General features: G+C 40.4%; 1 protein-coding gene across 2 annotated transcripts in view; it reads left to right on the top strand.

The window, feature by feature from the left end:
- Positions 1-26,632, top strand: part of LOC125881043 (zinc transporter ZIP11-like) — a 188,318-nt gene that overhangs the window by 146,262 nt on the left and 15,424 nt on the right. For both annotated transcript variants that reach the window (XM_049563952.1, XM_049563950.1), the window contains exon 6: positions 10,419-10,586. In XM_049563952.1, the coding sequence (XP_049419909.1) occupies positions 10,419-10,586 (168 nt within the window). The remainder of the gene's footprint in view (positions 1-10,418; positions 10,587-26,632) is intronic.

Below are 26,632 nucleotides of genomic sequence, written 5' to 3'. Positions count from 1 at the left end.
CTTGCATTTTTTAAAAGGACACGCCCTCCCGGAAATGTGCGCTCCCCCTTTTCTTGTCCGCAAGGAAACAAACACACAGAGAGCTTGAAAATGGATGCCGAGAGATTTAACTCCGTTTTATCAAACGTGTGCTCAGTCCACAAGATTGTGGAAATGAAGGACTTACAGTGACTTTGTTTAAAACTTTTTACGCAGTCGGACTATGTTTACAAGCACAAGAGTTCAGCAAGCCACTGGAGGACTGCCCTGCAGATTTACTATTGTTTCTGCAACATAGGGAGTTTTTTTAAACTCTGAAATTGTATCCGCCCATCTAAACACAAAATCAGGGAGAAAGACATCAGTCTTTAGTTAAGCAAAGCGTCTAAAGACTGACTTGTGAGTCTAGTGATGTGGTGGTTCACTTTTACACTGTGATCTGTAGCCTATAGTTCAGCGTTAGTTCTAACTAGCTTTGTCTTTTTCACCTGTTGTTGCTGCTGAGTCAGTATGACATCCTGGATATATCCGCCAAGCGCATTGCTTTTTCAGTTTTTGCAAAATTAAGGGCAGTGCCGTTTGAGTGAAGGCTGTCCGCCAATAGTGTCCTCGGCTTCTTAGTCAGATCCCTCCCTTGCTCCACCACAGCACCAGTCTCTTGCCCAAAAATGGTCACTTCTGGCTCCAAAAAACTAAGATAGCAACAGCTGAAATGGTGAACTTGAGGCTTCAAAACAGGTGTCCACAAATCAATGGGTGACGTTGCAGTAGCTATGTCTGTTATTATGCAGTCTATGTTAAAGTTTAAATCTATGTTGTAAAATGTGGTGCTGAAATACAGAAAATCTGCATAATTTTCTGCATGACAGCTATGCACACCGGGTCTGGTGCGAATTATTCGCTGTTGCTCTGTTCAATTTTTGACATAAAATAAATAAACAAATAAAAAACGTGAATGAGGCCCAACGAGATTCCTCCAAAATAGTGTCCATGTCTACTCCTTGCAGTAAAAACCTATCCAGATAGAATGTCTAAAGGGCTAAAGTCGGGGTCTCTTCCAATATTTTATCCCTCTACGAATGTTCTGCAGGGGTGTGCAAGCATCATAAGAAACCACAAAATCAGTTGTTATAAATTTCCATGAGAATTTTTTGGACAAAATCTGTGATTGGTGCGAAATGGCTTCAAGCCTCATTTCAGCTCTGAATTGGTTGTCCCCTAGCCTGGAAATCCAGACTCAAATCTAGAAAGATTTTGAGTCTGACCCTCACCGATACACCCTTCCTACCCAAGGGGTGGCACTAACTGAGGTGTATTAAATGCCACTGCACGCAATTGGATAGCACGATAGCCAATCAGAGCAAAACACAAGGTGACGTATTCATTGCACTAAGCCCCATTGGCTTGCCGTGGGGCTAACTGATATATTATGCTTTTGCCGTATCCCCTCGGCAAAACGGCAAAAATGTCCTTCCTGAAAGCGAAGGCTTCTAGGGCAGTTTTCTGTTCCTCACTCAAGGAAAAAGATAAGTGTAGTTGTAGCGTTTCTTCGAAAGCTAAATTGAATGGACGCGGTCCTTTGCCAGCTGCCATCTTGGCTGTTTACTTTTCGACTCCTATGGAGTCATCATGTCCTCATCATGTTACGCCCGCCCAGAGCCCGCCTCTGTCAGCTAGACTGATCTGATTGGTCCGATGGCGATTCACCGGGCTCTGCTTGTTGGGGCCAGATCCCCGTGCAGAGCAAATTTGAATTTGCTGGGGCAGGGATCTGGATTTCCAGGTTAGTTGTCCCCGGCAGATTTTAGAATCAGATAATTTTATAAGAACTATGTAGATAAAAACCAAAGTCCTGCTGCTTTCTGGTTGTTAACTAGCACACATTGTACGAAAATACATTTCAAAGCACTCCTCTTTAAAACAGGCCAGTGGAACTAAACCCTAGAAAGTAAATTAAAAGACCTTCTGACCAAGCTGAGGAGGAACCAAACAAACAAGAAATTCCAATAAAAATCCACCAAATCATTGGCAGAAGGACAAATACTACACAGATCTAAACAAACACATGCTGCCTGTGCTAACAAAGTACATTGGCTTTGAGTAGTTAAACAGTGATGAGCCAGCTTACTTCACTATACCCAGCTCCATTTATGTTTGCCTCTCTGGAAAGGCTGGGAAAATAATCTTTTCTGCTGTATTGTGGGCAGTGACCAACTTTGAACTTCCAGGGACCAATCCTCAGCTTCCCCAGCTTGATACTCAACTGTATTCATACAAGCGATATAATTGCAATACAGTAAAGGGCAACAGTACAGGTCATCAGCCACCAATTGATGCACCCCTCTTCTGTTATGTCACCCAAAACCATCTGCCCTGAAGCAAAGAGCAATCTCATCCAAATGCTCCCCAAAGTAAGCGAACATTCAATGAACCTTAATGATTCCCTAGCAAAGTGCCCTTTCTCCTCTGCTGTGGTCTACCACACTGAAGGAGCACAAATAAAGAACATACAGAGAGGGCTTCTTGAGCAAGTAAGTGGCACAGCGGAAAGAAGCAGCTGAGAGCCAGGGCTTTGTTCCCACTTATGTACCTGCAACAACAACATCATCCATTCGCTAATCAGACCTGTCACTGAAATACAACAGCACACTCAGAAACTGCAGTGCTTGAAATCAGCAGTGGTGGTCATATAACCCCACTGCCAAAAATCCTTTCCCTGTCCTCTTGCAAACTACGGGGCCATCAAAGTCCTAAATAACCTGGAAAAACTATTTCAAAGAATCCTGCCAGATTTAAAGCTACAGAGACTGTAAAGGAAGGGCTCGCAGCTGACAGAAGATGTACAGCAGGTTTCAGTAAAAATGAGAAACAAGGCCTAAACTTGAAGAATAAGTCTGGTGATATTCCATTGTATTTTGTTGTCAACAAAACCCACAAAAAGACAAAACACAACAATGAAGTGGTGTTACTAAAAAGTATTATCTTTGTAGCCATGGCCTGATGTATCTACTTCCTCTGCGCCATAGGGCTCCATTGTTGTCCAAAAGTATTAAAACTCACATCAAGAAGTCAAACTGTTGCAAGGGGCAGGCCAGGTGCCAGTATGAAGTGACTGAGGGGGCTGTTAAATACTGTGGGGCAGGCATAAATAAAACTCTAGCTAGCTTCAGAAAGGCTAAATAACAAAAACATAAGGTCATTTTTTCAGAATCGACACACAAAGAAGACATTTACTCGTCAGATTCATTTAAAAACAGCACTAACAGAGCGCTAAATATTTGTTTTCCACTTAGGAATCAGCTTCAAAATCAGCAGGGGAGGGCACATAATAAAGAAGTGTTTGCAGCTTGCAGGTCTCTTTCTGTCTCCTCTGCTCCATTTCAGTACTGTGGACAGCACTGCTGTAGTCTCATGTATCTCAGCCAGTAATTCTATAGATGCATAAAGCTTAAAAAGAGGGGGGCACAAAGAACAACTGAGGGGTCCAAGCCCTCTTAAGACCCCACATGGCGCTGGACTCGGCGCTGAATGTTGTTTCATTACAATGTACACCATGCTAATCCTGTAAATACCCACTAGTGCTCCAAATGTGTATTCATCCACATTGGAAATAATCCCTAACAAAAGCCCAAAGTTCCCCATGTTTGAGAAGGACGGACAGAACAGGCTTCAGTAGCTGTCAATTCATATAATATTGACTTTCTCTAATGCAAACCACCATCGTAATGACAGTCCTCCTCAGTCTTAACCTGACACGCTGTCTTGTCAGGTTTACGGTATGTGGCTTTTATAATGTCTCATTATGTTTCGGTTTGCTCCAGTCTGCCTCTGTTTCGAATGTTTTTGTCCTTTTATTTAATGAGCAATTGTTCCACCAAATTTGTCAAGGTTTGGTGGACAACCATCTTATCTGATTGCCTTGATTATGTGGTATAGATTTTTGAACCTACATCACTGACATAGGAGGCAATTCAGTATGACCTTGTCATGCATGTGCACAACTACATACATATGCATTCCCATACACCCCCCAAGTATTGTTTGTCTACTCTAATGCAACATTTGCCTCTGCTTATTTGTGTTTGCACACCTTCTCAAGCTCCATTCTGTATTTCTCTATTTATTTTTATTTCTAGGTTCAAAATTAGCTCTGTGCTAGCATCAGTAAACAAACAACCAGACACTCTGTAAAAATAATAAAGACATGTAGGGACATTTTTAGCTGTATTTGTAGCAACAGAAGTGGGTATTTTTAATGAGAGGTAGGGATATTTTACGCTGTCGTTCTAGGAAGAAAAGTGACTATTTTATGAGTGATAGGAACATTTCATGCCGTTTTGTTGCAACAAAAACAGGTGTTTTTTTAATGAGAGGTAGAGACATTTCTAGCCATGTTTGTAGCAATAAAAGCAGGTGTTTTTTAACGAGAGGAAGGGACATTTTTGGCCTTATTGTAGCAGCAAAAGCAGGTAGTTTTTATGAGAGATAGGGACATTTCCTGCCATGTTTGTAGGAACAAAAGTAGGTATTTTTTAATGAGAGGTAGGGACATTTCTAGCTGTGTTTGTAGCAACATAAGCAGGTATTTTTTAACAAATTCGGGATATTTCCAGCCGTGTTTCTTTCAATCAAATTGTGTATTTAAGCCAAAACATGATTTTTGCCTAACCCTTACCAAGTGGTTTTTGTGCCAGACCGAACCACACATTAACCAAGGCATTGTCACAATATAAACTTTAAACAACTGTAAAGTTTCAACCTATATGTCGTATATGAAATGTACAAATGTAACATGGTTTGCAGAAACATAGGCAATGCCAGTGTTTATTCTGGTGATTTGGTTGCAGGAAATTTATTTGGAGCTTACTTTATTTTCTCAGTGTTACTTCAGTTTTATGCTTGTCAGAATATGTATTTCATGCATACTTTCTTATTTGTTATTGGTGTGATATAAAATGGAACCTCAATACAGAGCAGACAGAACATACTGCCTGCATCTTTCGGACATCTGCGGCTCCATATTTTTACTTTGTCTTCACAGTAGAATAGAACAAAGTAATGCCGCCACTTTATCTATTTTTTCAGTTGATCTGGACAGTGTGAGCATAAACATTGCAGGTTCTGGTTGGATAGAGAGGCAGGTTTAGTGTAGTGTGAGTTAACACAACAGGTGAGATTTATAAAAATATGTATGTCTGTCAGCTTTAGGTGTCAGTCAAAACATTTAAGTCCTGACTTTCCAGCAGTTAGTCATTATTACCATAACTACACAACTACGCAGCTGCTCTTTAAAAAATTATATTTGAATACTGAGTAACGTCAAGATGCCACTTGTGCATATATATAAATGTGACCTTTTTTTTATCTTATCGGAACAAGGTTAATTTTAAGAAATTAAATTGACATTGTTGATGCAGCTCTGATTTTCCAGCCATGCGAATTGCCAAACCTGATTTCTGTGTAATACAATAGACAGAACAGGGGGTGAAAGGGTCACCACAGCCACCCTGCAGTAATCATTATCTGTGAGAACGGTACGGGAACATGTCATTTTTTGAAGAGATCATGTCAGAGAGAAGTTCATATTAATTTCTGAGGCTTAAGTTAATCTTTTATTTAAACCGACATCACTGGCCCTGTCTTATGCTCAGGGAGACTTAGTGAATAGTGCATCATTCAATATAGTATAATCCGATGTATCAACACCACTAATAAAAAAATATATATATAAATGACCACAAAGTTGAATCAATACTCCTGTGCCAGTCTCAAAACAAAGAGAACATTACAGGCTTCACAAAGGTAGTATTCACTGCAGCTTTTTGGTGCTGGATTGCATTATGATATTTATTTCATCATGAAAATATACATGTATTTCTCAGCAACATTATATAATTATACATATGGTTTGTAACTTGTGTTTGTAGCTTGTAGCACATGCTCTTCGTAGTGTATGTACACATAGCCTTTTGTTATTGTTAAATGCTTCAGGAAGATCTGTTGGATAAAAATGGATGGAGGGCTTTTGGCCATTAAAAACATCCAGTGACTGAGGATGCACCATGAGCAAAAGTCTATATCATTTGACCTTTGCACACCAAATAATTCCAATTTACTGCCACCTACACGGCAAAAAATGAGACACTTGGAATGCACTAATAGAGGTCAATTTCTTGTGTCTGGGAATGCATGTGTGAGAGAGAGAGACAAAAGGAAGGGAGGATGGGGAGGAGGAGAAAGAGATGGAAGCAGATGGTGATTAGAATTGACAGGTTGCAGGGGGGTAAGAGGTAAAAAATTATGGAGTCTGCAGAGTTACTACAGAGATGATTAAATGTTTAATTACAGTCTATTAAGAAATGAATACATTCAAAAACAATTATAACTTTAATTAAATTTGCATTTAAATTATACTTTAAAAAGTACAAAAAAAAGGAATAAAATACTAAAAATGTCATTAAATTTGCCGAGTAGAATAAATCCTTTTAGGGGGGCAATTACTGAGCTGTTAATTGTTACACAGTGCTGCCGCCCTCTTTAGTGACCAGGAATAATCATGGGAATTGTATGGTATCACTGCCTAATGTACAACATCTGTAGATGAAAGGCCAATGGTGAGATTTAATATTTCATGTATTATTAAAGTGGCTATTATCAGTGTCTTTGTACTGACAATGGAGCACATTGTTAATTTTATGTGAGAGGTGTCGCTTGTAGTGACAGATCCCACAGAGAATTATCACCCTCCTCTGTAGTTCTTCTCAGCTTTACAGAGTTTTGAGTTTTAAAGCATCTTTCAGGACATTGTTTTGGTTTTATGAAGTTGTGCTGTTTTTTTTTTCCATCCTCATCACTCTCTTGGCATGGGTGCCAGACACAGCAGACGGCTAATTTCAGAGAACGTACTATAAAAATCTCACTACCTGCCCAGGACCAGACAAAGTTGGCAGAGTGACTATGTTTACATGCACACAAATATTCCATTATTATTCCAAATATGACAATACTCTGAATTGGATGCGGATCATGTTAACAGCATATTCTGTGTAGATAGTCTGAATTAGGCCTTATTTCAAATGTAGCATTTCCCGATGAAGACATGTGGGAAATGCTAATATTATTCAGGTTTAAGGAGCAGTCTTTGGACATGTATACAGCGCATTCAGAAAATGCATCTCAGCTGGGGTTTTTGTCATAGCTTGCCACACACAGCCTCTCGCCTATTTATGATCAGCTCTGTGCGTTGATAAGCCCACATTTCTGGTCAGAAGGAAAAACATATTAACCATTATGGAGGGCTTTGATATCAGGTTTTTGGAAGAGCTTGGGAGAGCTACAAGGAAGGTGGTTAAAGGAATTAAAGAGAGAGGCTGTGTTTGCACAGTTGAACAAGTCCTACTCTATGACAAAATCCTAATTTGATGCAAAGAAGCAAAATGACACAAGCATCTCCAGTTGTTCCACTCTTTAATATTTTACGTGATACACAACTCTTAAGCGCTTGTAAGTTTGCACGTAAATAAGAATATTAGTGGAATATTAATTTTCATTGGGCATGTAAACAGCTTAGTAGTATTACTGTCTTTTTGGTAATATGTGCAAAAACTGTAATATTTTGTGCACGTAAAAGTGGTCAGTTGAGCATTTAGCAGTTGAAGTGACCAATATTTGCATCAGGAGTTGGTGGAGACCAAAAATGGAGCTAATATTCGACTTACAGTCATCAGGTGGACAGAAACACGACTCCAAATGAATGCTAATGCTGCTTTGAATCTGCTAGATGTGTAAATAGGCAAAAGCTGGGTATATCAACTTAAAAGGGGATAATACTAGTGTCAGTGTTGTGTTTACAGCTTGTTTCTGCTGCTCCCAAGTGGCCAGAAAATCTGTTATTGTAGGTTTGAATGCAGCAGTCAATTTACAGTTGCTTAAATGTATCAGTTTATTAATGCAATTAGTGATCATCTTGGTGGCTCCATTAAAGACGGGTGAAAAGTGGAAAAACATGATAAAACTTAGCTGTAGTGTGTTTAACATATTAGCTGCAAATGACTGACTTTACAATTAAAAGCAGCAAAAAGAAAACTCAGATTGGTTCATGTGAGCAAGTTGTAGTAACCTGTCGTACTGCAGCAGAAATTTGTTAAATCTGTTGAACATTATTGGCATTTGCTGCAACCTGAATTTCCCATGGCATGAGAAGTGTATGAGATCATGAGGTTGCCCAAATTTTTCCCAGTGCATAAATTAATATCCTCTGCATTTCACCCTCTTCTATCTGCAGGCAGTCTCCTTTGGGAACACAACTGTTAAACATCAACACATTACACCATTTAGTCAGCTAAATGCCGTGGTGTTCATTACTCCTCTCAGGCTAAGGTTATCCATCACATCCATTTGTTTGATGATTACTGACCGTTTTTTATGTCAAGCAAATTTAATATTATATGTGAAACTTCCAGTGGGGGTTTATGCTAATTAGATTATCCCGGACCATTAGCTTTATTTCCATGACGCGAACAGAGATCACAATGCAGATAATTGGACAGATAGAGAGACAAAGCCAGGGCGTTTTTTACATTAGATTAAAATCCTAGTACTGTGTTCCTCAGGCTGCATTTATAGACTCGATGACAGAAATCTTAATCAAGCTTGAGGCAGCCGGCAGACCCATCTGCTCTAATCTGTAATAAACCTATGTGTCTTGTAAGTTTCTCTTTGATTCAAATATCTTGTGGGTAACTGTTTGCTAAGTGCAATGCTTCATAGAAAGTTTTTATTGTGTGACAGATAATTGGAAGGCAAGTGCTTCAGTGCTGCTCGACTGACAAATTTGAGGGTCTTGTTTATGATAAGCATTTCAAAGAAGACTCTTGATGTTGGGTTGAGTGTCTTTGTTGGGCTTTATTGGATGCACCTCTTGCCATATTTGTTCTCAGCACCTTTTTGTAAATGCATCCAACTTGTGAAGTGTTCTCACTGAATACTAATGGGGTCTTCAGCAACGTACTCCATAACTTTTAGCAACCTCTGTGTGAGTGGAGAGAATAGTGAATGTTAGCTCCCACCCTCCCCTTGGGTAACTGAATGTCCACATTTAAAGACAGGTCCACAAACCTGCCGTCATGGCCTCTTCGTAGCTGCCTCTCTTGTTTTTCCAACCCACTTAAGATGAAACCACACTCACAAAAGCAGACTGCTGTACGTCAAGACCTGATAATTGGTTGCCAGTCTACTGCTGTGGCACACAGCAAGTCAGGCACTCACTCAAAGAGGCATCTTATTGCTTGAGTTCATCTGTGGTTTTGAACACCAACCTTGCCAAAAAAAACACTGAGGAAATCAACTGCCTCTCATGCCTCTTTTTAGAAGTAGGATGTTGGGTTTTGATGCCCCTCTAACCCCTTTATGTGTCTGTGTGTCTGGTTTACATGTATGTGCCTTCCCTGTGTTTATTTAATTTTACTAACAGTAGCTGGCCGCAGCTGTTAAAGGAAAACTCTGCTGATTTTCAACCAGCTCTGTTATCACAGTGTGGGCAGTGTGTGCAGATGAACAGTGTTTGGCTCCCCCTGCTCCAGCGCCAGCAGCTCCCCGCTAATCGTCCAGCAAATGCCAAACACCATTAATCTGCACACACTGCAGTGACACAGAGCTGTTTGAAAATCAGCAACATGTCCCTTTAAATACCAATATCCAGTCTTATGTAGCTGTTATATTTTGAAGAGACAGACAGACACAAATCCTAGCACCGGGGGTCTGATCCCACACCACTCCACACCCCAATCGACAAGCTTTTCAACTTTGTCATCTCCGAGCAGGGTGTGAGGCGGAGGGACCGTAGGGTACAGCCATGGGCGCACTTACTAGGAGGCAGCAGTCTTTTTATGTGGCATATGCTTGCAGCCAATTATTGGCCTTGACGTAAGACAGCCAGCTTTCATCATGTGGAAGTGGGCATGGTATGGCTTCCTCTCAGGTGGGCTGGGAAGATGATAGACACCTCCTGGCTTCATTACACTGCCTCCCTGATCTCCCCCCAAGACTTTCGTGGCTTTTGTGGGTCTTTGTATTCTTCACACAATAAATCATACACTTGGGAATAACAACATCTGAGGCAGACAGTCTTTCCTTGAAGATATTTTTGGCAATACAGACAGATGTGCTTCAAAAAAGTAATGCAAAAATGAAAAAAAGGAGAGCCCAAGAGAACCATGTCTACCTGGCCAGTCACTCTGCAAAGTAGCAGAAATTGGTGGATTGTCTATTTGGAAAGGTTACTATGAGATTGTTCAAGCTTTCACTTAACTTACATGCCAAACTGATGTAAGATACATACATGCCAAACTGATGTAAGATACATACTGTTTATCTGTGTGTAATTGTTGAACAGTCATTGCAGAATTTTGTATTCAACAACATTCTCCTATGTCGCACAGATAAAATAGATAATGGAGATGTGTACCAGAGGAGGAGAGGAACTCTTTCGGCCAGCTCAGATGGACAGGAGACAGGAAATAAACAACAGGAAGGAGCTGGACAGACAGCAAGCAGTTGGCGACGAATTGTTCTCCTCATCCTTGCCATCACCATCCACAACATCCCAGGTGAGAATGAGCCATATTGCTGTCTAAAGTATCTGACAAGGGAATTTGTCAATGTAGCTGATAAAGTTGTTTGTTAGTGAAGTTAAAATAAATTTTGTAATGCAGTCCTGCTCTGCCACTGCTGTTCAGGTAGTGGAAGTCACCTTGCAAAATCATGAGCCTTCTAAATGTAACTTCAGTTCATTAAGTTCTATATGACAGGGGTGGCAGTTAGCACATGTATGTCCCATCACAAATTCCTGTGTAAACAAAGTCAGCTATGATCTTGCTAGCATAAGCCATGCATAAAAAGCCAAACTCCGGTTTCTTGTGGGTTCTTCTTGTTGATTCTGAGTGGCAGCAAAATTCAAGCAGTCATCTGGCAGCACAACTTGATGAATACCAAGTTGGCTAAAAGAGGTTTCAGTTACAGCAACAACCTCAAAGTGCGAAAGTAAATTGAGGCAAATGCTAGACAAAAAGACCAAAAATAAACAAAGGTAGATGACAGGAATGGCCATTCCAACTTAAATCTGCTTTTTCTTCCATGTTAAAACTACAGGAACCTTGGATGATAGTCATTGAGCAAAAATGTCAAATACTAAATGTTATAGACCCATGGTGATCTCAAGTCATTATAGTCAGAAAGCCTTGTATTTCATTTGGAAGTTTGATTAACTTGCTACAAGCTAGCCACATGTCTCTCAGGACAGGAATGTTTATCTGACAACTGGTCAGACAGTCCACAATTTTGGTCCAGACGGACAACAATCATTACATAGATAGCCAATGAATTGTGTACAAATATTCATGTGCCCCCGAGGCTTTTTGTTTAGCGCCGTAAGTTTTCACTTATCCCTTGAGATATCTCAAAATCTTCTTGATGGATTGCCAAAAGAAATGAGAGGCTCCCTATATCATGTTTCCTGATGATGTTAGTATTCCTGTTCTTCCTTTTGCACCACCATTGCGGTTTTGAATGAAATGTCTTGACAGCTTTTGGGTGGATTGCCATGAACTTTGCCACACACAGTCATGTCCCCAGTAGTATTAAGTGTAATCGCTAGGGTGATTCCATCAAACCTCTTTAATAGATAATTATATGTAAACAGCTGCTGCGCTTAAGTGGTTTGCTCATATGACCTAAGCTGTGATTCTTGAGGTTCAGTTGAGGTGGACTATTTCAAGATGCAACCACCACTGCAGCTACACTAATGCTTCTGTCAGACAACCAACGAAACAGTTTAACTTGCATATGTTGCCTTGTCATAATCCACAAATTGATAATACTCCAACAAAAACAATCCTTATATTTTGCAAAGATCAAGACAAGTTAAATCCAGTGAAATATTTAGTCCAAACACATTATCACATCCATAGATATCGATGGACTGCTGTTGCATCATTTCAACTGTTCATATTTCTCAACAAACTTTCAAATATATTTCGAGTTTGCATGTAATTGTTGCAAAGAGCTTGCTATCGAAATGATGGCTGAATTCTGTCCTTTTGATTGACACCTCACTAGAACCAATGAACACTTTCATGTCCTCTCCACAGACTACAATAGCCAGCGAGGGCATGTGTTGAAAGGAACGGCCTGCCTCTCTTCTCAGTTTATTGAGCAAGCCAATAGCAAATGGTTAGTCTGATGAGTGACAGGTCTTGTAGCCAGTGAAACTCTTGACCTCAAGAGTTTTGAATTCATTCCTATGGCCATAGACCATTAAAATGTACATAAATAAAAAACAAATGCCTCAAGGGGAGAAAGTCTTTCTTATTAATTTAAGTTTTTTTTTTTACAAGTGTTTTTTTATACAGTAAGCTCATAAAGTAGACATTTTTGTCTTTGTTGATTTGTATTTCACTCTTAATTACACATTCGGTACACTGATTTACCCTCTTTTTTCTTAAAGCACTTGGACAAAACCTTAGAAAACGTGCAATTTTGACATTCTACGATACAGTTATCAACATTGAATTTGGACTTTGTAAGGCTGTGGTCATCTGTGTTCTCCAGATAAGAAGTCCCAGTTCTAGTCATCTGCAGCATCCTTTTTCAACAAAATATTTGGGCAGAGACAAAAGCAAACACAATAATGTTTATTTCATTGTGTTCAAACTGCTATAAGTCAATGACAGTGGCACTTGCAGCGGTTGGGGGGGGGGGACTTAAGTTTCAAATTAGACCAGGCATGTACATATACTAAAAATGGAACAAGAACAGCTTTCAATTAACTTTGGATATGCCTTGGATAAGTGTTATAGGTAAATTTAATTAAATGTTACAGGGACGGTAAAAGGCTAAACTTTTATCTAGCACCATCATTAGATCATTTTTTTTTAATTTGTACAGATATTTGGTCTATTAATAAATACCTGCAAAACTAAAGACTGTGATGGATTGTGTCTACGTACAACCTCAGAGAGCAGCTAGAATTATTCTGGATCATTTACACAATGGAAATGACATCATGGGTGAAAAGGAACATGTAGTTCATGTTCTCAATAATGACTTTTCAGTAAAATTCTATTTCTACTCACCACATTTGGTACTAATTTTCTCCATATTGTCACCACCTGATGACACCCCACCACTTAGGGGTTAAATAGTGACTCAGAGGAGGAGAGCAGGGCAATCACTGGAAATCACTGGTTTGTTCTGTTTTTTCTTACAAAAGTCCAGACACCAGATAATAGGGGTGCTTGTAAAAGAAAAAAATAAAATTAACAAGCTGAAGCAAATATTGCAAGTAACTTTATAGTGCCACATGACAGTGATGTGTGTGACTATGGCAACGTGTGAAGCACAGTGTACAGCAGTGAAAGTAACAAAGGAATGCCATAGCCTTAATAAGCTGGACTGAAAACACTTCAGAGCAGCCTTGACATGATTAAAGTCAAATGGACAGTTTCTTTAAGCAGGGTTCAGGTGTATTGTATTATCAATACACAGAGGGAGCATGACCACCTCATGCATCATATACATTAAATCAGCTCAACACCACAACCCCATGAAGGCCAAACAATTTACAATTCATTTAGAAAGACTTACCTGGTGCTAAGCTCCACAGGCAGCTAACAGCAGAGCTGCTGTGTCACATCCTGCACTAAATCTTGTTTGCCAGCTCAGGTTGTTTTGCACTGACTCTGGGCTGAAGTGCTCACTAAAAGTCAATACTCTGTTTCTTCCTGACTTGGAGTAAGTTATTTGAATGTAAATGGTGAAAAATCCAGCCAAATATATCCTGGAATACACGATGCATTATTGAACACTACGCAGAGCCAATGTTATGCCAAGTCTAATGAGCTAATTAGTCTAATGACGTGTCAATTAAACATCAAAAGTGATGCCCAGGGAAGAGCAGTGTTCAATATTTGGAGTCAGTGATGAAACAACGGCTCCAAACTAAACAGTTCAGGCAGGAAATAAAGATCACTTGTTTCATGAAAAGAAAAAAACAAACAAACAGGGAAGCAATTAACAGTTATTGTTGACATTTCTAGAAGTTGACAGCAAGACAACCAACATGTTAACACCTCTTTACTTAGAAAGACACAGTTTTGAGTTTTGTGTATCTTAAAGGTTTGTAGGGACTTTTTTATGCTCTTATTAGAGAGCTAGGAGTGGGTTGGGAATTGTTGCCGATGTGGGCTTAAAAAGCCAACTCACACAGTGCACGTAAAATTGGCAACACAATTATCTTGACTTTGTTTGCTACATTCCCTAAACCCATTTCCCTTGTGTTGTCTCAGTAAAGTCTCACCTCATAATATTATCTTACCTCTGTTGTTTCATCTCTGTAGACCATTTAAGTTGCACTCAAGACACTAAATTATGTCTTATGATGCGTTTTCTTTTGTTTATGTTTTTTGAAACAGTGTTGCATTGTGCAGAACTCTTGGTCCAAAGAGCCAAACTAACTTTCTACATTCTTACTTTTAAATATAAAATACTTTTTTTAATTAATAGCTAAGTGCAAAACACTAAATCTCAGTGTCTAGATGACAGATATCTCATACAAGTGTGTGCACGCTAATCACTGAATAAATGCATCCTTATGATAACAACTCAGGTGCATAGTGTTGAAAGATAATTGCTAATTACTTCACCACCACTGCCATGTGGGTAGAAAAAAAATGAATAAGAAATTAATTGAAATGCAGCTCATCTCATTTTCACATTTTATCTTGGGTTGTGACCTTCTCAGCTAACACAATGTATGGATCTTATTTAAGTTCTGAGTTTATGTTATTTTCACCAGCTGCGACAAGTCACGTCAGCTGGTATTGTTTTCCCTTTGTGATCCCTTGTGTTTGTGTGTGTTGTGTGTCATAAGGGCAAAATGTGGTCCCTGGAAACACCTGTTGTAGCGGGAAGTACCACAGAGGCTGATCAGCCAAAACATTAAAACAGCTGGCGGGTCAAGTGAAAAACATTGATCGTCTCGTTACAATGCAATGTTTTGCTGGGAAACCTTTGGTCTTGACATTCATGTGGATGCTACTTGATGCACTCCACCCACTCGACCACTGTTGCAGACAAAATAAACCCCCTAATGGCAACAACACTTGTTGTATGCAGTAGCACCCCAGCAGGACAGGCACCGTGCCACGCTGCAAAAACTGCTCAGGAATGACCTGAGGAACGTAACCAAAAGCTCAAGGCATCGACCTGGCCTCCAAATACCCCAGATCCCAATCTGATCGAACATTTGAGGCACATACTGGTTCTCCAGGGGTACCCCGGATCAACGGTGGAGCCTCCTTGGACCGGAATTGGTTCTGACCTGTCAAGGCATGGACACAGGACCTCTGGAGGATGTCCTTTGGGTGCATGGCATGGTCTGCACTGGTGTTTAGGCATGAGGAGTGTGTCAGATGGCAACCACATGAATGTCAGAGCCCAAGGTTTCTCAATAGAACACTGCACTGTAACAAGATGATCAATGTTGTTTGCTTCACCTGTCAGTGGTTTTAATGCTTTGGCTGATCGATGTATGTCCGTCTGTTTGTCTTTGGATAGATTGTGTCAGCGTGATACCGTCACAACTGTGCAAGATGCAGGCACCAAATTTTACAGGAGTGTGGTTATAGTCAAAATGAAGGCTGAGTTCAAAGTCGGGTGTCATCCGAGCAGGGGGGGCCAGAAGAAGGGGTTTGGAAGTAGGAAGGAGCTACTGCCCCCAGCACTCCCCACCCCAATTTATGGCCCTGGCTCACATTTGTGTTCAGTGGTGGATTGCTGTATTGTGACTGGTGTAATCCCACTGCAAGATAGTCACTTGTTAACTCTTGTCACAAATATTAAGAGCTCAAGACAAATGGACTGACTAAGACATTCAAATTTAGGCTGAATAAAATACTATCAAACCTACCTCTTACAGGATTTAAGCTTTAATCAACAAATGCATGTCTTACTATATAAAAAAACTATGGAAAACTCTGTCTGTGGGTGTCTCTACGTTTCACAATTTTCTCCCCACTGACTTGGTCAATCCATGTGAAATTTGGCACAGTGGTAGAGGGTCATGGGAGGATGCAAATGAAGCAATATTACATCAATTGGCCAAAGGGGGGCGCTATAGCATTCGATTGAAATAGCAAACTTTGAATGGGCATATCTCACGCCCCGTATGTCGTAGAGACATGAAACTTTGCACAGAGATGCCTCTCTTCATGAGGAACAAATTTGCCAAAGACCCCATAACTTCCAGTTATATATATTTTCCTCCATTTTGAATTTTAACTTAAAATTGATCTCTTCCTAGGAAGTTTGACCAATCTGCATGAAACTCGGTGAACATAATCTAGGGACCAATATCTAAAGTTCCCTCTTGGCAAAAGTTGGAAAACTAACTGAAACTGAGCTTTTATAAGGCAATGAATATTGCGGAGGGCGTGGCTCATCACATAAAGGTGTATAACATCTCAAGGGTTTCACCCATCACCACGCAACTTTGTAGGCATATGACCACACATAATCTGAGGGGATCCCTCCATTATTGACCCCATCAAACAAAATGGGGGCATTAGAGAGCTAATTTCTTATCTAGGCCTAACCGCCATATCGATTCTTACTCAACTTGGTAGATATGTAGAACAGAACGCCTCAAGGTGACTGGAGAAATTTAACTGTAATTGGCAACTGGGTGGAACTGGAATGCTGTGCATAATCACGGAAACTGTCAGTGTGTCAATCTGTCAGGCAGTCATTCTGTCTGTCCCACGTTTTTCTACTCACTGATGTGGTCAATCTATGTGAAACTGCACATAGGCATTGAGGATTGGCATAGGTAGAAGGTGACAAAGCTACCAATGGCTATGGACGAGTTTATTTCAAAAAATATTTATTCTATTAATGACTACAGCCTACTAACAGAACCTCAAATAGCATTAAATCTGATGAAGGGTGAATAGTTTAAACTAAAATCGCTAGAACCAGATAGGAGTTTGTCTTGACTTTTGACTTATTATTAGAGTTGAGTCTTTTGGTCTAATGTAAGATTTTATAATGTCACAATATTGCTTTGTCTTGACAACAGACTTTTTGTACTATACAGAACAGAAACAGGAAACTGATACAGAACAATCACAACCATCATTCTGCTTTTTAATAATGAAGGACTCAATGTACTGTAAAATCAGACTCTAGACTTCATTTTCTTCAGTAATACATCATATAAAATGAACAAAACAAGTTTTCTAAAGTATTTCTTACTGCATCATTTCAAATACTGAACTTTTCACCTCAAATGATAACATAAGTCGAATGACAATCTTATTGTGAAATGCTACAAAGTCAGTGATGTATACATAGTATTGTGTTATTGTGATTAACGTACTCCAAGAGTTTTTACCTAATTTGATGACATTCTGTGTGCTATGCAAGATTTTATAGCCAAATCTATTGTTAGCATTTTATGTGTGGAGTTTTGCAAACTGACACCCTGGTGTGAAAACTATTCTGAGATTATGTTTGAGAGAAAATATGCAGCAAAGGTGTGCCAACTCCCTGTTGTTTTTGTATAAATAACAGACATCGCAATTTTCACTAATTTCATTTGAAGAACATAGCACTTTGGAACGGTGTCCTATTTTTTTACATAGAGCTGTAAATTATGCAACAAATCTCAGTATTTCTTTTTACTGCTGCGGTCTCATTTTGTCTTTCTGATCAGGCTTCTGTAGTCTAATGTTACTTCTCCCCAGCAATTGTGAAGACATGCTTGCTTATTTTACTCCACGACATTCATTTGATTGTTTCATTAAATGTGGAAATATACAATGCATCATGAGCAGAGCATTGATCTATGGACAGTTATGGATTTGCATCAAAGTGTAGCCCCCATTATTAATGAGAAAATGCGGTTTCACTGGTTTGAAGGATTTTTCCGCCATACACATGACTGATTTCCATTCCTTTCATAGTGTGGAGTGATTGTTTGCTCCAGGAAGTGTGGATAAAAAGCAAATGAGGGACACATGCTGTGTGTAGGAGGAGAGTAAATGGTGGTCCTCCACTAAATATGAATTTTAATGTGAAATGCTGGTTCACTAATGATTACGACTGGTCACCGCACTTAAATTTTCATAATTGTTATATATACTTTACATTAACAAATAATAAATGTTAAGTGCTCTTATACAAATACAGTTCTGCATGCATACAGACATGCATGCTCGTGCAGATATAAACTCACCCACATTCACATGCGTGCACAGATCCACACATTTGTAGGTGGCAATACACCCACAGCAATCTCCTGTGAGGCTGTTAATGAAGAATACTTCCTACAGTCTTAACTCCCATCCAGAAAAACAAAATATATAATTTTATTAAAGTTATTCAGTTACAAGCACATAACTCATTAAGTTGTGATTGGAGTCTGTGATTGACCAAGTGTCTGAGTCATTACAGAATGATTGGATTCAATCCAAACATGCATTTCTCTGTGTTGGACCAACTGTGTACAGGTCCACCTTGGAAGTGAAGAACAAACCCAGTGTACCCAGATCCTTTACTTAAGAAAAAGTACAGTCCAACAATGTAAAAATACTTAATTACAACCTTGCATTTAAACACCTCCTTAAAGAAGCTGTGAATGACATTCAGAGCATATCTATAATTCAGGGTCTGAGCCGGGACTGTCTGCAAACAGTTCTCAACATGGAGGTGGAGCTGGCGGCCAGCGGCAAATGGTACTAACAGCGTGAGCAGTGCTATCAATGGGAACAGTGCTAACAGTGCTAACGATCAACACTTTTCACGGCCTGCTCAAGGTGGGAATGTCGCACTGTTATCCTGCCTTGGCGTTCTTTAGAAAAGATACAATCACAGAATTGGGGGTTTTATGCCCAGCTCATTGGAGAGTATAACAAAGAAGGGAGGACAACACAGGAACAGCTTTTAAATAACAGATAATTTATTGAAATACTGAACAAAGAAAAACTAGTGGTTAAGTCAGACTAAATCAGTAGAGTGGTGAGGGTGTTGGGTGCTAACACAAGCTACAGTATGTGTAAAAGGAAACCAAGGCTAAACTCAACATAATCAACCCAAACCAAACAAACCAAGGAGAGTGCTTGAAAGGCACCAACCCTCCAGGACGGAGAGAGAGGCATCTTTGATTCACCCAGCTTTTAAAAGCCCCAAGCAGGAGAAGCCAAACCCTAAATGAGGCGGGAGGGGCAGGCAATCAAGGAGGCTCTGGAAGAAGAAAGCAGAGGCAGGAATACAGGCAAACACACTGAACCCGAGGCCTGTGGCCGTCCCCCGTAAAACAAAGACCCCCACTAATAGGGTCTTTGTGGTATCAACATGGAGCTTGAAAAAAGTGCATCCGCCATTAAATTTTCACGGCCTTTAATGTGTTTTACAACAAGTGTGTCAGGCTGAAGAAACAGTACCCAACACATAAGTCTTTGGTTAGCATTTTGCATACTAGCCAGCAAAGTTCGCAGATTGTGATCCATGTAAATGGTAACTGGCTATGATGGTCCCACATACACTTCAAAAAACTTCAGTACCCAAATCAAGGCCAGTGTCTCTTTTCAACAACTGAATAGTTTAACTGGTGATGGTTAAACTTACACGAAAAGAAGCAGACAGGGTGTTCAATTCCCCCTTCCCCTTCCTGCAGGAGGACAGCCCCAGCTCCAACGCCACTTGCATCCACCTGAACTTTAAAAGGTTTATCAAAAATAGGAGCTGCAAGAACAGGAGCAGAACAGATCAGTTTTCTGACAGCACTAAAAGCAGTTTGACAATGGGGAGACCAGACAAAAGGAGTATTTTTGCTCAAAAGGTTAGTCAGTGGGGCAGCCACAGTAGTAAAATTGTTAGGATTGTCAGGATATTCATCATTGGCCTCCACCTTATCCTGCATAGGACAAACTTCATCCTGGCCTACAACCTTGCCAAGATAGGTCAATTCACAGTTAAATTTGCTTCTGCCAACCTGTCAAACACTGTATGCAACTGCTGAACATGAGCTTCCCACATGTCACTGAACAGGACTACAACATCTAAATACGCTGCACACCCGGACTGACCAGCTAACACCCTATTCATAAGGTGCTGAAATGTTGCTGGAGCGTTTCTCAATCCAAATGGCCCTCAGGTTTAATGGCACCTGCCAGAGTTGTCTCACATTTAAGCCAACATTGGAGGTAGTAATAGCACTGAATCAATGTCTGTCTAAGAAGGACAGCAGGCAGGATGGGACCATAGACGGGACGGATGGGGCATTATGACACAGTGCCGCAAAATTTAAAAAGCAGGTAGTAGCAGTTAGCAAATAACTCAAAGAAGAAGAAGAGCAGCCGAGAGTGGCTGTAAATTGGGCAGATAATGACGTCCAGACACTCCTTACCATTCTAGCAGAGGACAAGATCAACTGCCAAAGGGCTTGTGTTAACTCAGGGGAGGAAATGGGAGGACGGACGTTTCGCTTTCACGAGCACGCCATCCGTGGTAACCACCATATGAGCACAATGCACCGTGGTAGCTATTAGCTAGCCAAGGGGAATAAACACACAGGGGGCCCTATTTATCAATCAATCAATCAATTTTATTTATAAAGCCCAATATCACAAATCACAATTTGCCTCACAGGGCTTTACAGCATACAGCACCCCTCTGTCCTTTGGACCCTCACAGCGGATAAGGAAAAACTCCCCCAAAAAAAATCCTTTAACGGTGGTCTAAAATGCAAATGCAAAGCGCCAGGTGTGCGGCGCATGGGCGTATCCCAGTCACTTGCTAGTTAGGCAGCACGTTTTCAGACTATGCGCCATGGCGGAGAGTCTAAAGGGGTTGGACTTAGTCTGTGAATTAGTCATGGGTGTGTTTTGGGCGTATCATTCCATAAGCCAATCAGAGTGTCACCTCTCGTTCCCTTTAAGAGAGGCGCGATTGGAGCGCATGGCGGAGAGCTAGTTAGATGGCGGACCTACCAACTGGAAGGAGTGAGCGTTTTACAGCTGAGGAGACAATAAATGTATCTCTATATCGACTGTCCCGTCACATCTGATGTCAGATCAAAGGGGATTGGCACCGTTTCGCACGTTTGGCACATTTGGCACGCGTAATGGAAATCCAACCTGATTTGATTAACACAGCTGCAATAAGTTCACATCCCTCTCAGCCAACCACAAACAGCCACAGCATCAGATAGGGAGTATATATTCAGCATCTGTCATCTTAGAAAAGACAAAAGAAAAGAAACAGAGTGAGACTGCGAGAGAGAAAGAGAGAGCACGCACGCACGAGAGAAATGCTGTCAACAAATTGTAAATTAGGCTTTTCAGTTTATTTTATTTTAACCTGGGAGGTTAGAGAGCCCAGCTCCCTCTCCAGCATCCTGAACCCCCCCGCCTGAAGGTGCAGGAAGGGCTGGTCCCGTGGCTGCACCCGGGGTCATCCTCCTCCTCCACCTGACAAGATGATAGTTAGTTTTACGTTCTAAAAGCTTTTTTTTTTTTTTTTTTTTTACATTTGTACTTGTAGGGCTATAAGTTTACGTTTTTAGTTCACATAAGCTGGTTATTGTTGTGTTTATGTCAAAATAAAGTTTATCAAACATTTTCACATCTTTGATTTTGTGATTTACATGCCAAAATGATCACAATTCAATTGGGAAAGACAAGTTCATTTTATAGGATATGCATCATCAGCCCGTGGAGGTCTGCTCGCAGTTGCGTATATTCGGACACTGCAGCTTGGACCTCCCGGATTATGATGATCATTATTACTGCGATTAGATCACTCTGATTAATGACTGACCATTAAGACGTGCTTCTGATAAATATTTTAATGTGCACAATAATAACCTTTCACGTTGTAATCATATTTTTATTTGTTATCTTTTGCATATGTGTGGCTGCTCTGTGTGTGTCTGAGCAGAGTGAACGTACGTTGTGCGTTGCGCCTAGAGACGCATATTACTAACTTGTTTAACAGGGAAATACTGCGCCATTGACTTTAGACCAGGTTTTTGTTGGTCACTGGCGCATTTGCTTTTTACATCATCTAACTAGCAATGCGCCATGACTGTGCCTGACCACTCCTCATTTTTAGACCAACACACCCAGAGAAGCACAAGTTCATTTGCTAGTTAGACGACAAGGGCGCAGGGCTCGAAAATGACAACTGCGCCTGCATCTAAATAGCAATGACACTTGCGACATGGATTATGCGCCCTCCACTGTCCGCTTTAGACCATCTAAATAGGGCCCAGGGACTCTCATGCATGTCTACCTCGCACCAGACCGTCTACCACAACTCTGCAGAAAAGCTTGGATTACAGCAAACACAGAGGGAGCATGACTTCATTCTCCATTCAAGACACAAATACTCCATGTAGCAAGTAGATGTTTGCGGCTATGTTAGTGCTCTGAATATCACATGCAGAAACTTTAAGTAGAAAAACATTATTATGGGCATGTGTTTTCCTGTGTTCATATAAGCAACCGTGTCCAGACTTTGATATATCAACATTAAAATCATAGAATAAAAATATATATTTACCATACTATGACATGTAGTGGGAGCCATTATTTTGCATTCTTGCGTTATGTGTAATCTTTCAGCCCCAAATTGCAGTAAAAGGCTTCTTTGAAGTGCGTCTTCACCCAGTAATCACGTAATTGAACATCAGCCAGAAACACAGAGGACCTTGCATTCTTTCTCTTAGTGGCTCAACACTGTGATAACCCCATTTTGTGATTAAGGCTGATGAAAGAGGTCTGTTTTACACAGAAATCTCTGTTCGGCTTTAATAGCGATATTGAACAGTAATCTTTTGTAATATTAGGTGCTAAAAAAGTCAGCCATTTAGTGAGTGCTTTTTCCCAGGGTGTGATAAGTGCACTTACTTATTTTTCGACACCTAGCTGTCCCAGTGGGAATAGAAACCCTCTTCCTGAGGTGCTAATGCATTGTTCTCCTCTTCTTCTTGAACAACACAAACAGCAGCTGCATAATAACGTACCGATCTTCAGAGAGGCTCTACACTCTCCATTTTGCCAAAGAGACAGAGCTGTGACAGAAGTTCAGTGATGGTTCATCAAACTGAGCAGGAGATTGATGTCCATCCTCTTACCCCACCATTAGGGTTGATCCCTGTTAGTGTGATCGATGGAGCAAGGTCGTTGACAGCTACTGCCCGCAGTTGGTCTAAGTATAATGAAGCCCTGTTCCTACTGGACAAAAAATCCACTTATAACCCATTAACATTTGGTTTTTGTGTTTAGTGGGAAAGGGTTCAATCGGCCTTCATTGCTGGGACAAATGACTCTTCACTAGTCACAGGTATTTATCAGGTTCAGCTCCAGTCAGCAGTGATGGAAACATGATACCTGGCTGGACACGCTAATTTTCGCCTCTTATCTGGTGTGACAGTCGATAACTTCTGCAACTCTTTGTCATCTCAGCCATAAATCCCGTCCCTGTCTTTGACCATATAGTGCATGAGCATCATTCTGAATCAGTCAGCATCGAGTTTGAAAGGGAGACTGAAAAAGTAACAGATGTTGAAGGAAGGGTGTAATTAGCCTCAGGTAAGCTCGGTTGAGCAGAACTGAACATTAGTTTTTTGGCACTTTAATGGAGCTATGGCTTTTTCAAAAGGGAACATATAGTTATAAAGTATACTGAATATCTTTGGATTTTAGATTGTTGGTGGCATGAAACTATCAGTTTCTATAATTATGGGCATAGTTCATGATTCTCTAACATTTTGTCAGAAGAAGCATGAATTTGCGATAACTGTGACCACACATATGCATGCGTCCAGGTGTTCATGCATTCACAGACACAACCTCACAAACACTTGTGGGGGATATAGCAAAAATGGTATGTGTGTATATGCAACAGCTTGAGGTCTAAAACCATCAGTTTTGGACTTGTCAACTTCTGCTTGTTACATTCATACAATACCTTTCGAAATATACTTCTGTGGACACCGTGTAGCGTAACTTAAGGCCTGAAAGAACAACATTTATTGTCGCAATTATTAACTGGGATTAGTTAAACTAATTGGGCACCAGACAAGCAGTTAAGCCTGCCACTTAAGGTTCAGGGGAGCAGCCTAGGCCTAACCTGCCCCACGCTACAAAATACCAAATAATCAGGTCAAACAGGCTGTCTGCTACAACCGGACGCTAATGTTTCGCCACCAAAACTGACTCTTTCAGTCAGCTCCACCCCTTGCTCCTCCACAGCTCAACCTCTCATCCAAATATGGTCACCTCTGGCTCAGAAAGTTCAAGATGCTGATGGTCAAAATGTCTAACTCAAGGTTTCAAAACAACAGTCTACAAAGCAGTGGGTGACATCTTGGTAGCTACGTCCATTATTAAATTATATACAGTCTATGGGTTAAAACAACTACATTTGCGACCACAAGTTAATGACTACGTCACATGACGTGTTAGTAATTTCATTGCGCCGTTAAAAAATCTCAGAGTTAACTTTTGGTTTCACATGAGACACAAACAGCTGTCTGCTTGATAAATGTCCAGTGTGCGATTGAACCATCCACCACCGCTCCCTCCCGCCCTGTTTGGACTTTCTCACTCTCCTACATCATTGCAGCAGATCAGTTCACACTGGAATTAGTTAAAAGCCTGGTACATCACAGACAGATGCTGTAGGGTGGCTTGTGCCTCAGCCATTGGTTTGTGGACTCACGTTCAAATTCGGTATTTCTGCATTGCCATCTTGGTTTTCGTGGTTGAGTTATATAAAAATTCGATCCCCGTACAGTTGTCACAATGTTAAGATTAGCTATACAGACCAAAACTGTTGTTGCACCAGACTGTAACCATGTTTCTTTCAGCTGTAAAGTTGGGCATTTTAACATGGGGGTCTATGGGGATTGACTGGCTTTCCTAGCCAGCCTTCAATGGCCTGCAGTTTTTGACACTTCGGTTTTTGGAAAAGAGAGGTGGATTGGGCCCTTTGAGCTGCTGGAAGGCTCTCGAAAACATCTGTGCACAAAGAGTACATTATCTTGAATTTATAATGACAACAGGTACACATGGAAGATGTTTTAAGTTTGCATTATCAGCAATAGAGGTTAATTTAAACAGGAGCAGATCAATAAACAGTGATGCTTCTACTAAAATTTGATCAAATACACTTATAAAGAGGGAAGATAGGAATAAAGCCTGTCCATAACTTGACTGCTATTTAAGAATTCACAGAATGCAAATTCATGGAGAGCTAAGAGGATATAACAGTTGTTTTATCTGAACTAAAGCAGAAACATTCAGTGAAGGATTTTATTTCAATGCAGTATCTTTAGAGTCACTCTAAATATAAAAGACGAGTTATCACCAATTAGATTTCTTTAGATGTCATAGTATTGCAGGGGATGAAGTCATGGTTTTCGTCCAATAATTTGTATCTTATGATCCAGTGGATAATTTTCCATTCTGAAATGTCACCTTGATGTCACCTGATGATGGGGAGGATGAAAAAGCAACAGCATAAAGAGCGATCAGAGGAGACTTTGATGTGCTTGTAAGAAACATCTCATCACAAAACAGATGAAAAGAAGAGTAAAATTAACTTAAAACGTCACAATTCTGCAGTAGGGAAAAAAGGGGAGGAAGCTGAGTGAGAGAAAAGGCGCAGTAATGGCAGGCTCAGTGGAAAAAGGAGTGTAGACGAGCGAGGAGAAGAGATTAAAGGAAAGTGCGATGGAAATGAGTGGCTGCTGTGACAATGGGCTGTCAGCAGCACTATCGTCAGGCTCGCTTAAAAGAGCATAGAACATTAAGCAGGAATTGGATAGGACCAGCCGCTGCACATACGCAGACACCCACCTACACACACACACACACACACACACACACACACACACACACACACACACACAATCAGTCTGAGTGTCCTCTGGGGAGTAAAAAATCACGATGTGCACAGGTGACAATATCTCTCATCTCTGCTGACAGAATTGAAGATTCACGCTAAGCTATATTCTCAAGAATCATGTCAGTCTGTCTCAACGATTTGCCAGAGACACTAGGTTTTCTATACCGTAGCTTATTTAGACTTTTAATGCATGTGCATTTGAAAAACCCTCTGACACTGTTTCATGACTTGATGGTTATTGTTCTGATTCCTTAACAACCCTTTTTGGTAATAAAGGAATATCTCGAACCCAAAATGATCATTTGTATAATTACTCGCCCCATGTTACATTGAATCTGGCAAGAAAATGTTCTTCTAGCATGCCTCTTAAGTGAAAAAAGAATCCAAATAAGGCAAACATCCTTGATGAGTTGAAGTAAACAGGATTAACAACAAAACTTTATGAAAGCATGTTTATACAAACTCTCAAACAACTTGTGCAGTGTAATCAAGTCTCATTTATCCAGTCGTGTGTTCACCACTTCCCAGTCATGCATATTTGCACATGCATCTGTGCACGCAGATGGATTAATAAGACTTAGATTATACTGCACAAGTTGTGCAAAAGTTTGTAAACAGATGTCAAACATGGACCCCTTTACTTCAATCCATCAAGGATGCTTGCTGTTTTTGGATTCTTCATTCA

This window comes from Epinephelus fuscoguttatus, linkage group LG20 (genome assembly GCF_011397635.1).
Source record: "Epinephelus fuscoguttatus linkage group LG20, E.fuscoguttatus.final_Chr_v1".
NCBI classification, from domain to species: Eukaryota; Metazoa; Chordata; class Actinopteri; order Perciformes; family Serranidae; genus Epinephelus; species Epinephelus fuscoguttatus.
This window is presented reverse-complemented; position numbering and strand designations above follow the sequence as displayed.